General features: G+C 37.6%; 1 protein-coding gene across 1 annotated transcript in view; it reads left to right on the forward strand.

The window, feature by feature from the left end:
* LOC107556337 (protein diaphanous homolog 3-like) overlaps nucleotides 1-15065 on the forward strand; it is a 215796-nt gene that overhangs the window by 99955 nt on the left and 100776 nt on the right. Inside the window, exons 15-17 of the mRNA XM_016239434.1 lie at nucleotides 406-535; nucleotides 4193-4317; nucleotides 10129-10293. Coding sequence (XP_016094920.1) covers nucleotides 406-535; nucleotides 4193-4317; nucleotides 10129-10293 — 420 coding nt within the window. The remainder of the gene's footprint in view (nucleotides 1-405; nucleotides 536-4192; nucleotides 4318-10128; nucleotides 10294-15065) is intronic.

Below are 15065 nucleotides of genomic sequence, written 5' to 3' on the forward strand. Positions count from 1 at the left end.
TTTAAATTGTCAGGCTACACCACCCAGAAGAGCTTAATAATGTTTGCGCTATCCACGCTAATCAAACACTTTTTGCACTGCCTTTTACAAAGGCCTGTATACTTGTGCCACAATGATAATCATAACTGACAATGAAAATGTCTTGCTTTTCTAGTCCGGCGGCAATTTCAGTATACTATCAAATTAACTTGTCAGATGTGAAGGCGGCGGACACTGATGGCTTCCTTCAGGATTCTTTCTTTCCGATTTCTCTCTATTTCTGAAATGTTCTGAACATCCAAATATTGCATTCATTTTTTAATGCATTTTTTCGTTTCTATTATGATTTAATGTTGGTATCACAAAAAATAATTGAATTCCCCCTTTTCTTCTATCTCTACCTCTCTATCTTTCTTTGGCTCCTAGCTGAAGGACACTAAATCGGCTGATCAGAAGTCCACTCTGCTTCACTTCCTGGCAGAAATCTGTGAGGAGAAATTCCCTGAAGTACTGAAGTTTGTGGAGGATCTACAGCATGTGAACCAGGCCAGTCGAGGTACTGGAACATTTACACACAGAAACAGTATCTATTTAAAAGTGGACAGGTTTCTTTTCATTTTATTTTGTTTCGTTTTGTTTCGTTTCATTCCTAATAGGATGGTTTTCTGGTTATTTAGCACTCTCAACTCCCCTGGCTGACCATCAGAAAAGTGAGGGGGAAAAACAACAACTTTTGAGTCCATAGCTACCAGCATTACAGAATACTTTAACAGTTCTTTAATGTCACTCTCACAATGTACAGGACGTGAACTCTACCAGTTTCTGTGTGTGAGTTTGTGTTGACTTCTGCACAGTCTCATTTAGCTGCACATGCTCTGTTGGCAACACTGGGCACAGAGATAATGTCAGCCTGTGTGCGTGTGTTTGTGCGCTCACAATTATAAGTCTAGTGATTATAAGACTAGACCAACTCACTGCATTACCTAATGCTTCCGTAAAGCAGGACTGAGAGTTTTTGGCAGAGCAAATACAAATAATCAAACTGGATTATTAGACAAAGTGATTTAAAAAATGCCCTGCCTATATGTCTGGCACCCTTAGAGAAACTGTTGAAATAGAACATGAAACTTCTGTGTTTTTCTAAATGAAACAAATAATGATGGAGGGCAGGACTTATTAGTTGGGATTTTATTGGATTGTTAGACTTGTTAGGCTGTAATATTATTGGTTAATGTTGTTTTCTGGCTGTTTAGAGCTGATTGCATCAGCTGAACATGACAATTTCAGAGGCAGGGAACATTATTACATTTTTATATTAACTATTATGAAAAATAAATAATTTTAAGAATAATGTGCTAATAAGAATTATGCACAGTAAGACCAGGGACATTTATTAAGACCTAAATGGGGTACATTTTTTGATTCATGTTGGCTTTATTATGAACTGTTAGCTCAATTTGTCATTTACTCACCCTCATGTTGCTGCAAACCCATATGGTGTTCTTTCTTCCTTTGCAGATGAAAGACGTTAGCAAACTATTTGCTCTGCTCCTTTCTATGCAATTAAAATTCAGCTCTGAACATGACAAAAATAACCGTAGAAGTGGTCCATGCAACTTATTTTAGAGGTCTTATGAAGTTTTATGATAAGCTTTGTGACAAAAGGACCACAAGGCATTATTTGCTGAAAATCTGATCTGCGTTTGCATATATTGATAGGCACACAAGCTGTAAGGCCTACTTTCATGGTGCTTGATTGGTCATGATCACAATTTGGTTTCACTGTGTGGAAATGAACAGCTCAGATCTCTTTTTGTGTTCCAAGAATGTTTGAAGGTTTTTCTATCATGTCCACTTTCTCCTCCTGGCTCTGTCTCTGCAGCTTTTATTAGTTTCACTTTTTTCCTCCCTGTCCATCTTTTTCCCTCCCGTTACCTATTTCATTAGTGCTGCCTGCTCTTGTGCCCTTCATCAAAGCTGAAATGGCATTATGGGTAACATATCCCCACCACGCTGAATATCTGTCCCTGCACTTCCCTCAGGAAACAGCCTCTGACTGTTTTACAGATATTACTTCCATTATTCTCTTCTTTAGAGCTTGAATTAGAAGGTGCATGTTTTTTTTTCTTGTGGAGTTGAAAATACTTTCATTAAGAATTAGCTCATGTCATTCCCTTACAGTTATGGTTTTGTCTCCCATTGTGGTATAGTTAGGTCTAGGATGATGTCCTTCAGCGGCTGCTAATGGAGGGTTCATGCATGTGGGTTTCTTTAGTGTTTTCAAGAACACCTGCTGACTGTTATTGAAGCTTTCTTTTATATTTTTTTCCTTTGGCACACACTTGGCTTCCAAAGTGACTTTTAAGAAATGGCACCAGAAGAGCTAGACAGCATTTTTTTCTGGAATATCTGGAAATTAATACTTTTAGGACAAATTAAAAGTGAGAGTAAAGACATTTGTAATGTCATAAAAGAATCCTGGGGAAAAAATAAATAATTAAAGGAATTGTTCACACATAAATGAAAATTACCCCATGATTTACTCATCCTCAAGCCATCCTAGGTGTATATGACATTCTTCTTTCACGAGAGAGTGATGTCCTCTGATGTTCCTGGCTCTCAAGTATCCCTCTGAATGGGCGCTTCGAGTGTAGGTTTACACTCCCCAACCCCCTTACACCAAACAAACACACACACTTAGCTCACTCTGCAGTTGCATCTCAAGAGCATGAGTGATTTAAGTAGTTTTGTTGTTTGGCATAAGTGTGCATTTAATAGTGTATCATAGTGCATCTATGTATAACTGTAGACTAGATTTAGCGGCCACACACAGCTCAGATTTTACAAATAGCTATACTAAGACAAATAAAACTATTTTTTCTGTATTGCTGTGTGGTTGCACAACAAAAGAGCATATAATATAACAAGGTGCCAAATGAGTTATGCTCGGAAGTTACTTAGTGCCTGAATAAATGTACCATACAAATATTCAGATTGACAAATAGGTCTGTGTGTGTAGGCACTGGACTCTTGGGTCACACTCAAAGCGGCAGTGCCAGCTGCTCCTGGCACAGTCAAGTGAAACCAAATAGAGACATTTACCTCTGTCTCTCTGTCTCTCTCTACATTGACTCCATGAAAGGGAGCTAGAGATGATGGTGGCTAAAGCGGGGTTTTTGCATTCAACTTGTCCTTTCTGATTATGTATACATGCATTCCGAATTTCCGATGAAGCTTTGTTGTTCTGAATGCAAAATGTGTGCTTTTCAGCCCTTTAGGCCAAGGTATAGGAAAAGTATGAGGCACATTCAGTTGTTATAAGCCTCAAATTGTACGTTAGAAATCATTAAGGACCAAAAGAAAAAAAAAGTCAGACTTAACTAAGCAGATTACCATTTAAGTAGTTTAACATTTACACAATTCCTCAGTAAAATGCAATAAATAATATTCTGCTTAGCTGAGGATATTTAAGCCAAATCTCAACACACGAGGCTCAGTCAATGTGTCCCATCAATTTTATCTAACACTGTGCATGGTATGGGATTGTCCCCTCTAAACAGCGTCTGCTTAATCAAACCTGAGCCTCTTATTAAAGTCACATAATTACCTCATCAAACTACCAGCGTGTGTGAGGAACTAGTGAAAGACACAGACCTGGTTTAGTTGTACAGGAACTTTTTTTAAATGTTTTAATTTTTTGTTTGTGTGTTGTGTTTTTTTATAGATTCAATTAACATAACCGCTGCATAACAAAAATCCCAATCAAATGGCAATAAAGTGATTTGAAATAAAATGGTTAATGCTACTGAGACCATAGGATTATAAATTATTAAACATCTTGACTGTTGAAGTCTAAAGGCCTTCACACTGCTTGTGAGAGAGTAGACTTCAACTCTTACTACTTTTTTAAAGGACTTGTTTGCTGTCAAGCTACAAAAAGGATGAAAAATGCATCGTAACAGGGGTCCATAGAACTGCAGAGTCTTCTGAAGCTATACGGCAACTTTGTGTGAGGAACAGACTGAAATTTATGTTGAAAATATTCACTTCCGTTATAGCTCTGAAATCTCTTTTTTTTTTCTTTCCAGTGTGTCTCTGTCCAACAGAACTTAGTCTTTGAGGAATGCTTGTCATCTGGAAACATGGATTTTGGATCTGGTGTAAGCAAAGCGTGTCAGTGCATTGTTTTAAATCTGTATCTATGTGTGTCTAGTATCAGCAGAAATCCTTGAGAAGAGCCTGAGACAGATGGAGAAACACCTGCTACAGTTGGAGAAGGATCTGGACACTTTCAGCTCCACAGACGACCAGCAGGACCTGTTCCACAGCAAGATGGCAATATCCTTTCACACGTTTGCATGCACATGCACTGTACATTATAATTTTTTTGTTTCTTTATTTTTGGTCTAAACACTTTTATTCGTTGTTCTGTTGTCTATGTTGTTAGTTCTTCTGCACATGGTGGTGACACGTTTTCTAGCACCCTTGTCAGCCTCACACACACACACATTCACAAACGCTAATCAGAGTTTATGTTGGCATGTGCAAATTAATAATTTATATTGAACTTCACCGGGCTGCATGTGAAACTGAAGACGGTTTGATAATGGAGTTGTACATTCCTGTACTTGCTTGTTAGTTCTTTTCCCTGCTGTCTGTCATTGTACTCGAAACCGTTCCCTGCGGTCTGGATGCTGTCTCCTCTGCAAATGGCAGACGTTTGAAAGCCAGACGTGTTGCCAGAGGAGATACCTGGGGCACAAACTAAATGCTGAACAAAACATACACTCAAATGATCCTCAATGAACCTTTCCACTCATGCATTTTGTATAGTTCGGTGCAGCAGGTAGTCTTGGGTAGCTTCATTATTCCTGTTTTTGACTTAGACTCAGGCTCATTCACAAACGCTAATCAGAGTTTATGTCGGCATGTGCAAATTAATAATTTATATTGAACTTCACCGGGCTGCATGTGAAACTGAAGACGGTTTGATAATGGAGTTGTACATTCCTGTACTTGCTTGTTAGTTCTTTTCCCTGCTGTCTGTCATTGTACTCGAAACCGTTCCCTGCGGTCTGGATGCTGTCTCCTCTGCAAATGGCAGACGTTTGAAAGCCAGACGTGTTGCCAGAGGAGATACCTGGGGCACAAACTAAATGCTGAACAAAACATACACTCAAATGATCCTCAATGAACCTTTCCACTCATGCATTTTGTATAGTTCGGTGCAGCAGGTAGTCTTGGGTAGCTTCATTATTCCTGTTTTTGACTTAGACTCAGGCTTACTGAGTTTATTCTTGCTGTTTCATGGGCATAAACAGATGCTTTTTTTTACTATATTATTTTAGTGTGGTGCTCATGATCCAGCGAGTGCCTGCAGTAGATGCCTGTGTTCTGGGTCTGACCCAACTGCTCTACCCTTCACGGTGCTCTGGCTAGACTCTACCAGGGGAGGTTATTATCTTACTCACCAGCCACATAATGGAGTGTCCTCCACCCTACATCCCTTCTCTGTTTTTTTTCTATTTATTTCATGCAGTCCTTTTTCTATTGCCGTTTTGTTTTTTTTGTTTTGCTGTAGTATTTTATTTTTTATTTTTCCCCAATTTTAATAGCAACACTTAGTACCTTGTCCCTACTAAGATGTTTTATAAATGCATTGACTCAAATCTTAATGGGCTACCGTGCTTGACAGCATTTTTGGGTATTGATTTAAAAAAAAAAAATTGCACGAACAGATGATGGCAAAAATATGCTGTCTTGGTGGGCAGCTCGCTAGGTTTCCAGTTGGCAATTACAAACAGGGTTTTTGCATTGGTCTCTCACACTGGAAGTCTATGTTGCATGTGTACGCTTTGTGGTAATATACGAAAATATTAGGGATGCATGATATGGTCTTATAGTACCATAATGGCCGGTATTGAATTTTTTGTTGTTTTGTTTTGCTTCGTGTGCTTTTTTTTATTTTTATATATATATATATATATATATTTATAAATAATGCAAATAGCTTAAACACTTGTCCATGTAGTGTGTATGTGTGTGTCTCAGGTAATGGTGTGTTTGTTAATAATGTGTCTTAGAGGTGTTGTGTGTGAGAGGACAGTATGAGAGTGTCTAACAGGCTCAGGTGTACCGGAGAAAATTTATGCTTTTCTATCCCTCTGCACAGAGCTTGTGTTCAAGGGTCAGCCATCAGCCTCTCTCTCTTTATTTAGTTTAGCTCTCTGTCATTTAGAACAAAAATCCAGAGTCCACCTTCCTCTGTCAGCGTTAACACTGTTCAGCTCCAAGTGGCACGGCCCTTTTCTGTCCTCTGAGCTCTTAGCACCAGCAACCAGATCAGTATTGAAGTTAATGAAGTCTTATCTCTCGCACTCATACACTGTCTGTCCTTTCATTAGCTGAGTACGTCCCCTGTGCTCCATTCTTTTTCTAATCAGAGAGCCAAAGTTGGTGTGTTTGGAGGGCGTGAATGAACTGGCAGTATAAAAGACAGAAGAGGAGACACACAAAACAGATCTGTGTGCATATGTAGCCAGAAGAACACCCCAGAGATTTCATGTGTATGCTGAACAAACATCGCTGGCCAGCCTGTCTGTCCTCCCTTATAATGTCTTCATCGTGAATAAGTCGTGGCAGACCTGTTGTGCTGAGTCCTGGAGTGAGATGTGTGGGTTAGAGAAGCTCTGTCCATTTTCTCGATGTCCACTTGTTAGCAGATTTGTGGCTAATAGTCACTTTTCCTTGCCTAGGAATATCTGATAATGCAAATCATGTTCAGGTGAGCTTTCAAAAACTGTTGCCTTGTAGGACAGTAATTATCACACAGTGAATATATATATATATATATATATATACTGTATATATATATATATATATATATATATATATATACTGTATATATATATATACACTGGCAATAAAAAGACAATCAGGATACTAGAATGGTTTATGAAGTATCATGAGAGGACTGAAAATGCAGCTTTACCATCACAGGAATAAATTTTAAAATATATTAAAATAAAAAACAGTTGGAGCCTTGGTGATATTAAAAATTGCTAAAACAAAACTCATGTAAAAACCATAATGTCCTAAAAATAAAATAATTTTTTTTAAATCCTTATAAAAATTAAATTTTTTGTGTGGATAGCTGCTCATTGATTCGTGAGTCTTCAAGCAAATTCAGATGAATATATATATATATATATACTGTATATATATAAATACACTGGCAATAAAAAGACAATCAGGATACTAGAATGGTTTATGAAGTATCATGAGAGGACTGAAAATGCAGCTTTACCATCACAGGAATAAATTTTAAAATATATTAAAATAAAAAACAGTTGGAGCCTTGGTGATATTAAAAATTGCTAAAACAAAACTCATGTAAAAACCATAATGTCCTAAAAATAAAATAATTTTTTTAAAATCCTTATAAAAATTAAATTTTTTGTGTGGATAGCTGCTCATTGATTCGTGAGTCTTCAAGCAAATTCAGATGAGATCTACTGAGGTCCTAATGTATGAGTTGAAGATGAAGGCATCTTTGATAAATCAGATGCAGTGTTATTTATAGCGAGGGAGCAGAATACCCTAAAGCATTTTGTAGGATTTAACTTAAGAAAGACAGGAGAATGATAGCAGGAGAGATTGTCATCTGTTGTTTCACTTAACTTCAGATCTGTGTGGTGTGTCTGCGCTTCACAGGGGCTGTTGTGGTGCCGTTCACAAGTCAACCTGAGAGCACAACCTACTGAACAGTTCACCCCGCGGCCAGCTCGTGCACACACACCTCATAAACACAGACACACACACATACACTCTAAAGCTAATGCCAGTATAAAAGAAAACCTTTTTTGGACGTTGATCCAGTTTTAACAAGATTTTTATTTTTTATTTATTTATTTTTTTTTTTTAAGTGTGATGTGAGGCACCAGCTTTAAAATGGATTAATTACTAATTAAAAATTATCAAAATCGATTATATCAATTATCATCAAAATAATGCTATGATATTTGGAGTAAAGCTTGCCATCTTTGCATAGGCATTTCTGACCTCACAGCATATATTAGACCCAGATTCTCTCATGCTAGTGTGTGCATGTGTGAAAGAGTCACAGTGTCAGTGCATGTATGTGCGTGCTTGTGTGAGAAATGTTATAGACAATGATTATATGTTATATACATTTGATTTGGCTCAATGAAGCTAAGGCTGAGTGTGCAATGAAAAGTTTATTTGCCCTTGAGAGTGAATCTGTGGGTTGTATGTCAGTTGTGCTTTTATATCCGTACATTCTAGTGAAACACTTAATTCATTCAGCAGTAACTAATCAGAATATTTAAGCTTTTTTCTGAGCCCTTTTGTTTATATACTGTAAAAAAAAATCTAAACCCAAGGGCGCTTATCTATGTATTTAAATATTCTCCTTTTGGCCTTTGTTTCTTTCTTTGTCTGCTGATGTGTAGATGGTTTTACTTTCCATTCCAAGAGGGAAACTTTGATCTTCATCAAAGATTATTGCCCATCCCTCTTTCTCACACCACCTATGTTCAAAGTATGTGATATTTCTGTGCACTCTTGCATGTTAACATATGACAGTGTGTGCATTTGATATGTAAGTGATCACATGTAGGATGTTAATTAGTGTCATTTGCAGCTATTAATATTACTTATACTTTGTGTTAGGGGTTCATTTAAATTTAGGTGTTCATCTCATTTTACGTAATTTGTGCGACAAACGAGAATGATACCTCAAATTGTGTGACATGCTAAGCAGTTTTTGCATAGCTGAAGATAGTACAGGCGGAGCAAAAATAATTTCATAGATTTGCACTGAGGGACCTGAACAACATTTAGAGACCAGAATATTATTCCTGCAGCTCAAACAGTATAGCGCTAGTATGGCAGTAACCAGCCAAGGCCATGGCTTTGATTTCTTAAGAATGCATTAACTGATGCATTCCTTGAATGCAATGTAAGTTACTTTGGATAAAGTCAAATGCTTACATGTAAATGTAAATCATATGGATGGACCTTGAGCCAGTAGGAAATCGTGTCATCATTGTGGTGATGAGTTTTACACAAAGCACTACTCACATTATCTTCAGAAAGTTTCTAGTCTTGCTAAGGTCTGAATGAATTCATAGGTGTTAAGTGTGGCCATAAAGGTCACCATAAAAACATGACCTTTGCAGAGATTTGCAGTCTACATTCTTAAAAATAAAGGTGCTTCAAAAGGTTCTTCAAGCGATGCCATAGAAGAACCATTTTTGCTTCCACAAAGAACCATTCAGTCAAAGGTTCTTTAAAGAACCATCTCTTTCTTACCTTTTTATAATCTGAAGAACCTTCTTTCGCCACAAAGAACCTTTTGTGAAACAGAAAGGTTCTTCAGATGTTAAAGGTTCTTTATGGAACCATTTAGACAAAAAGGTTCTTCTGTGGCATCGTGAAGCACCTTTATTTTTAAGAGTATACATACTGCCATTAGATCTAAATGCATATTCACTGGATGTAGTTTTTAACCATCTATAATTATGTTTGTTGATGAACAAAATGCCTGTGTGTATACATACTTTCCCAATAAATTACATGTTTTGCATTGGCTCCTGTACACACACACAGTTTTAATTGGCTAAAAAGCAGTCACCGATACAGCACTCGGATCTGTGCAAGTGCAGCAGGTTGAATCATAATTAAAATTAACTTTCTATGTAGGGCTATTTATGTGTGTCTATTTTATTTAAAAAATTTTTATTAAACTAAGGTTCACTAAAACTTTTCACTAACATTTTTGCATGTGCTGGTTGCACAGCTCCGCAGTTAGTGTTGCATTATGGGAATGTAATCATGTGATCAGAGATTTAAAATTAATTTTCATTTTGGTTCATTCTGAGCAGAAACAATTTTTACACTTCCAGCTCTGGCATTTCACAGCATCATTACCAAATGGTGACCTGTTGAAAGATGAACAGTTTTCCTTTTTGAAATGAGAGTGCACTGTACTAATAAACTTGAAATTTAAATAACAATAGCATAAACCACTGCTGGTGTATTTATCTACTTTTAAGTTAGGATGATTTTTTCTTAGACTAAAGTTTAAAAATCCAGAAGAAAATGAAGTCCTTGACAATGATTCCTCACAGGTTCTCTATGCAGGCAAGAGATCAGTACCTGAAGCTGGTGATCATGCACAGTAATATGATGACCCTTTACCTCAACATGCTGGAGTATTTCGCCATCGACTCCAAGAAGACCTCCGTGGAGGAACTCTTCACTGACCTCAGCAACTTCAGAGCCATGTTCATGGTAAGCCCACTCTGATTCAGATCATAATCACGACTGCTGTACCTTATGAACTATTATGTACCTACTCAAACAGGAGGAACTGTTGTGTATGTTATAAGTAGGGGGAATACTGGGTAATTAGTAGCCAAATATTGCTCGCCCCTCGAGCGATAGGTGCAGGTTACACGTGCGTTGATTTTGAGCTCTTTCTGTCTCCACTTACTGTCATTGATTGTGAGTATGTGCTTTCACACACTCCCTTCATTCCTATTCTGAAGGTTCTAGCGCACTAATCTGACAAAAGAGAAGCCGCCTGTCTCCTTTATGAAAAGCCATTTGAAATGCAAAGTTATTTTCCACTTGGCTGCTACAGTGATGAGACGAATCTCATCGCCTTTATTATTTTAAAAGATTTCATGATGGAAATGCTGAAATTTTGGGAATGAGCTGACGGTGTGTCCGCCACCAGATGCATGATAATGCACTCCTGTGGCACGTCTTTGAAACCTGTACCCGGTGCAGCGAGGGACGTGGAACTGGTGCTCCTGACGAGCAGCCTGCACTTTACTCCATCTGACTTGCTGTGAAACAAGGCGACAGAGAGCGCAATAGGGATTGTGATTAACCCATATCAGCAGTCTGAAAAATGAAGTTTCCTATGTTCAATTCAAATATATTTCTATAGCGCTTTTTATGATACAAATCGTTGCAAAGCAACTTAACAGAAAATTAAGTTTCTACAATATTTAGTAGTAGCTTATCAGTGGTGACTGTCAGTTTATGTACATATGGCAGAAATGTACGGAAAAATCAAGTAAAGACATAATCAAACAGACGATGAACACTATTAACAGCAATTATTATCTGATGCAATCAAACGTATAGCAAAATTTGGTAGTTCTGTATATTGTTTCAGGATGGCATCATCTGAGGCCCTTTGAGGGGTTGGCATCATCTCTTCTCAGGTGTTCTGGATCCAGACTGAAGCTTGTGTAAATCCTAGTTACAGAAACAGAGAAACAAATAGACATAATTAGCGCAGCTGCTGTTCCAACCATTTTCAAATTTGCTATTTAGTTTTTAGTTTTTATTAGTTTCCTTAATATTGTTGTTAGTTTTAGTTTAGTTTTATTTTGTGAACACATTTTTATTTAGTTTTTATATAGTTTAGTTTCAGTTTTAATTAAAGTTTAGCATAATTAACATCACTTCCAGAGCGCAGGCCAAAGAAAGAATAAAAGGCAACAAGGCATAATTTAGACTTCGTGATGCAAATGTCTAGCGACACAAAATTAACACATGCTGAGATTGATTAAATAGTAAAAGTATATAAATATACGCCAAAATGAAGCAGACAAGCCTGTTTACTAAATAAATCTACAAGTTGTTCTTAATGTCATCTAATGATGTGTATTGAGATATTTAATATGACAATAAATGTAGCCTAATTTGGTAATGACGGTTAGATATCTTTTTTTATTTTTTAACAATCATATTATATTGTAACTGTCGTGTTTTGCTCACTTTTCCGTGAACAACTGCGCATAAATCATAACTGGGACTAATGAAATTCAATAACGGCAATTGCATTTAACAGTAAAGGCTCATATTTTAATATGCTCTTTTCATTTATTAAGAATTCTAAGTGTGTTTATGATGTGATTTAGGCTCTGCACATTTGTCCGAAAGCCTGGCAGACTGATCACAAGATGCTATGCTAAAGTTTAGTATTGTTTTCAGAAAGGATGCACGTTCTCGTCTTTTTTTCTGTTAAATAAATTTTTTCAGTTTTCTGTTTCCTGTTTTTCTTCAAAGCACCTACTTAAAATGCCTAATTTTGGTTTGATTGCTTTTGGGGGGCGGGTCTGGTCTGGTACAGAATTAAATTAGTGCTGCTGTTGGATAACGGGTCGAGTGTTCTGTTAAGTACTGCTGGTGCACGTTTACCAAACAGGACCCGTGCAGGACTCTGCTTTAAACTGCTTTGCGTCTCTTTCCGTCAGATAACCTCACGTGCACGATGCACCATTTATGGGTATTTCCCTAAACCGCCACACAGCTCATATATTTTTCCGCCAAGGGGTGAGAACGTAATGATTACTAAAACGATTATTTATTTTTGTCATTTTTATTTTATTTCAGTTTATGCTCTTTTCATTTATTAAGAATTCTAAGCGTGTTTATGATGTGATTTAGGCTCTGCACATTTGTCCGAAAGCCTGGCAGACTGATCACAAGATGCTATGCTAAAGTTTAGTATTGTTTTTAGAAAGGATGCACGTTCTCGTCTTTTTTTCTGTTAAATAAATTTTTTCTGTTTCCTGTTTTTCTTCAAAGCACCTACTTAAAATGCCTAATTTTGGTTTGATTGCTTTTGGGGGGCGGGTCTGGTCTGGTACAGAATTAAATTAGTGCTGCTGTTGGATAACGGGTCGAGTGTTCTGTTAAGTACTGCTGGTGCACGTTTACCAAACAGGACCCGTGCAGGACTCTGCTTTAAACTGCTTTGCCTCTCTTTCCGTCAGATAACCTCACGTGCACGATGCACCATTTATGGGTATTTCCCTAAACCGCCACACAGCTCATATATTTTTCCGCCAAGGGGTGAGAACGTAATGATTACTAAAACGATTATTTATTTTTGTCATTTTTATTTTATTTCAGTTTACGAAATTGCTTCTTCATCAATCGTTTTCGTCTTAGTTTTCGTTTACGAAAATAACCTTGGTGAACACACACCCAGAGCAGTGGGCAGCCCGGGGAGCAGTTGGGGGTTTGGTGCCTTGCTCAAGGGCACCTCGGTCGTGGTATTGAAGGTGGGAGAGAGCGCTGTACATTCACTCCCCCCACCTACAATCCCTGCCGGTACGGGACTCCAACCCGGAAAATCCGGACTTGAATCCGGTTACGAGTCCGACTCTCTAACCATTAGGCCACGACTTCCCCCATTTGATCAGATATAACTGCGGTACAAGATTATGAGATGCATTATTTGAATGCTTGGCCAAAGAGATGTGTCTTTAAACTAGATTTAAAGAGAGCGAGTGTGTCTGAACCCCGAACGTTATCAGGAAGGCTATTCTAGAGTTTGGGAGCCAAATGCGAAAAAGCTCTACCTCCTTTAGTGGACTTTGCTATCCTAGGTACTACCAAAAGTCCAGAATTTTGCGACCTTGGGGAACGTGATGGATTGTAGCGTGGTAGAAGACTAGTTAGGTACGCAGTAGCTAAACCATTAAGGGCCTTGTAGGTAAGTAATAATATTTTGTAACTGATACGGAACTTAATAGGTAGCCAGTGCAGAGACTGTAAAATTGGGGTAATTTGATCACATTTTCTTGACCTAGTAAGGACTCTAGCCGCTGCATTTTGGACTGCCTGTAGCTTTTTTATTGAAGATGCAGGACAACCACCTAACAGTGCATTACGATAGTCCAGTCTAGAGGTCATGAATGCATGAACTAGCTTTTCTGGATCAGAAACAGGTAACATGTTTCGTAGCTTGGCAATGTTTCTAAGATGGAAGAATGCTGTTTTTGTAACATGGGAAATATGATTTTCAAATGACAAGTTGCTGTCTAATATAACATCCAGATTTTTGACTGTAGAGGAAGTAACAGGACATCCGTCTAGTTGCAAATTGTAATCCAAGAGATTCTGTGTACTGTTTTTTGGTCCAATAAGTAATATCTCTGTCTTATCCAAATTTAATAGGAGAAAATTATTGGTCATCCAATCTTTTACATTTTTAAAACACTCTGTTAGTTTAGATAATTTAGAAGTTTCATCTGGTCTCGTTGAGATATATAGTTGAGTATCATCAGCATAACAGTGGAAACTAATCCCGTATTTTCTAATAATATTACCAATGGGCAACATGTATATTGAAAATAGCAGAGGACCTAGGGCAGATCCTTGTGGCACTCCATATTTTACTGGTGATAATTGAGATGACTCCCCATTTAAATAAACAAAGTGGTAGTGATCGGACAGGTAGGATCTAAACCACCTTAAAGCCTGCCCTTGAATACCTGTATAGTTTCTGTGCTATGTTGGGGCCTAATTATTCACTCTTACCTTGAAATTCTATGAAATTCTTCATAGAGATCATTTTTTGCAGGAAGGAGCACAATTGAGCAGACACAACTTTTAGTAAAATTTTAGACATAAAAGGAAGATTTGAGATGGGTCTGTAATTTGCCAGTTCACTAGGATCTAGTTGTGGTTTCTTAATAAGAGGCTTAATAACTGCAAGCTTGACTGGTTTTGGGACGGGACCTAAAGATAATGACGAGTTAGTAATATTGAAAAGCAGTTCTTCTGCTACAGGTAACAACTCTTTCAGTAATTTAGTGGGTACAGGATCTAACAGGCATGTTGCTGGTTTAGATGCAGTGATAAGTTTATTTAGCTCTTCCTGTCCTATAGCTGTAAAGCACTGCAGTTTATCTTTTGGTGCGATGAATGAAGCTGAAGTATTATACGCTGTAGAATCTACATTTGCTATTGCATTTCTGATGTTATCTATTTTATCAGTGAAGAAATTCATAAAGTCATTACTATTAAACTACGAGGGAATATTTAGATCGGGTGGCGTCTGGTTATTTGTTAATCTAGCCACTGTGCTAAATAAAAACCTTGGATTGTTTTGATTATTTTCTATGAGATTGTGGATATGCTCGGCCCTGGCAGTTTTCAGAGCCTGTCTATAGCCGGACATACTGTTTTTCCATGCAATTCTAAAAAAACGTCCAAGTTAGTTTTTCTCCATTTGCACTCAAGACTACGAGTTT

Source organism: Sinocyclocheilus grahami, unplaced genomic scaffold, assembly GCF_001515645.1.
Source record: "Sinocyclocheilus grahami isolate Dianchi unplaced genomic scaffold, SAMN03320097.WGS_v1.1 scaffold20.1, whole genome shotgun sequence".
In the NCBI taxonomy this organism is placed as follows: Eukaryota; Metazoa; Chordata; class Actinopteri; order Cypriniformes; family Cyprinidae; genus Sinocyclocheilus; species Sinocyclocheilus grahami.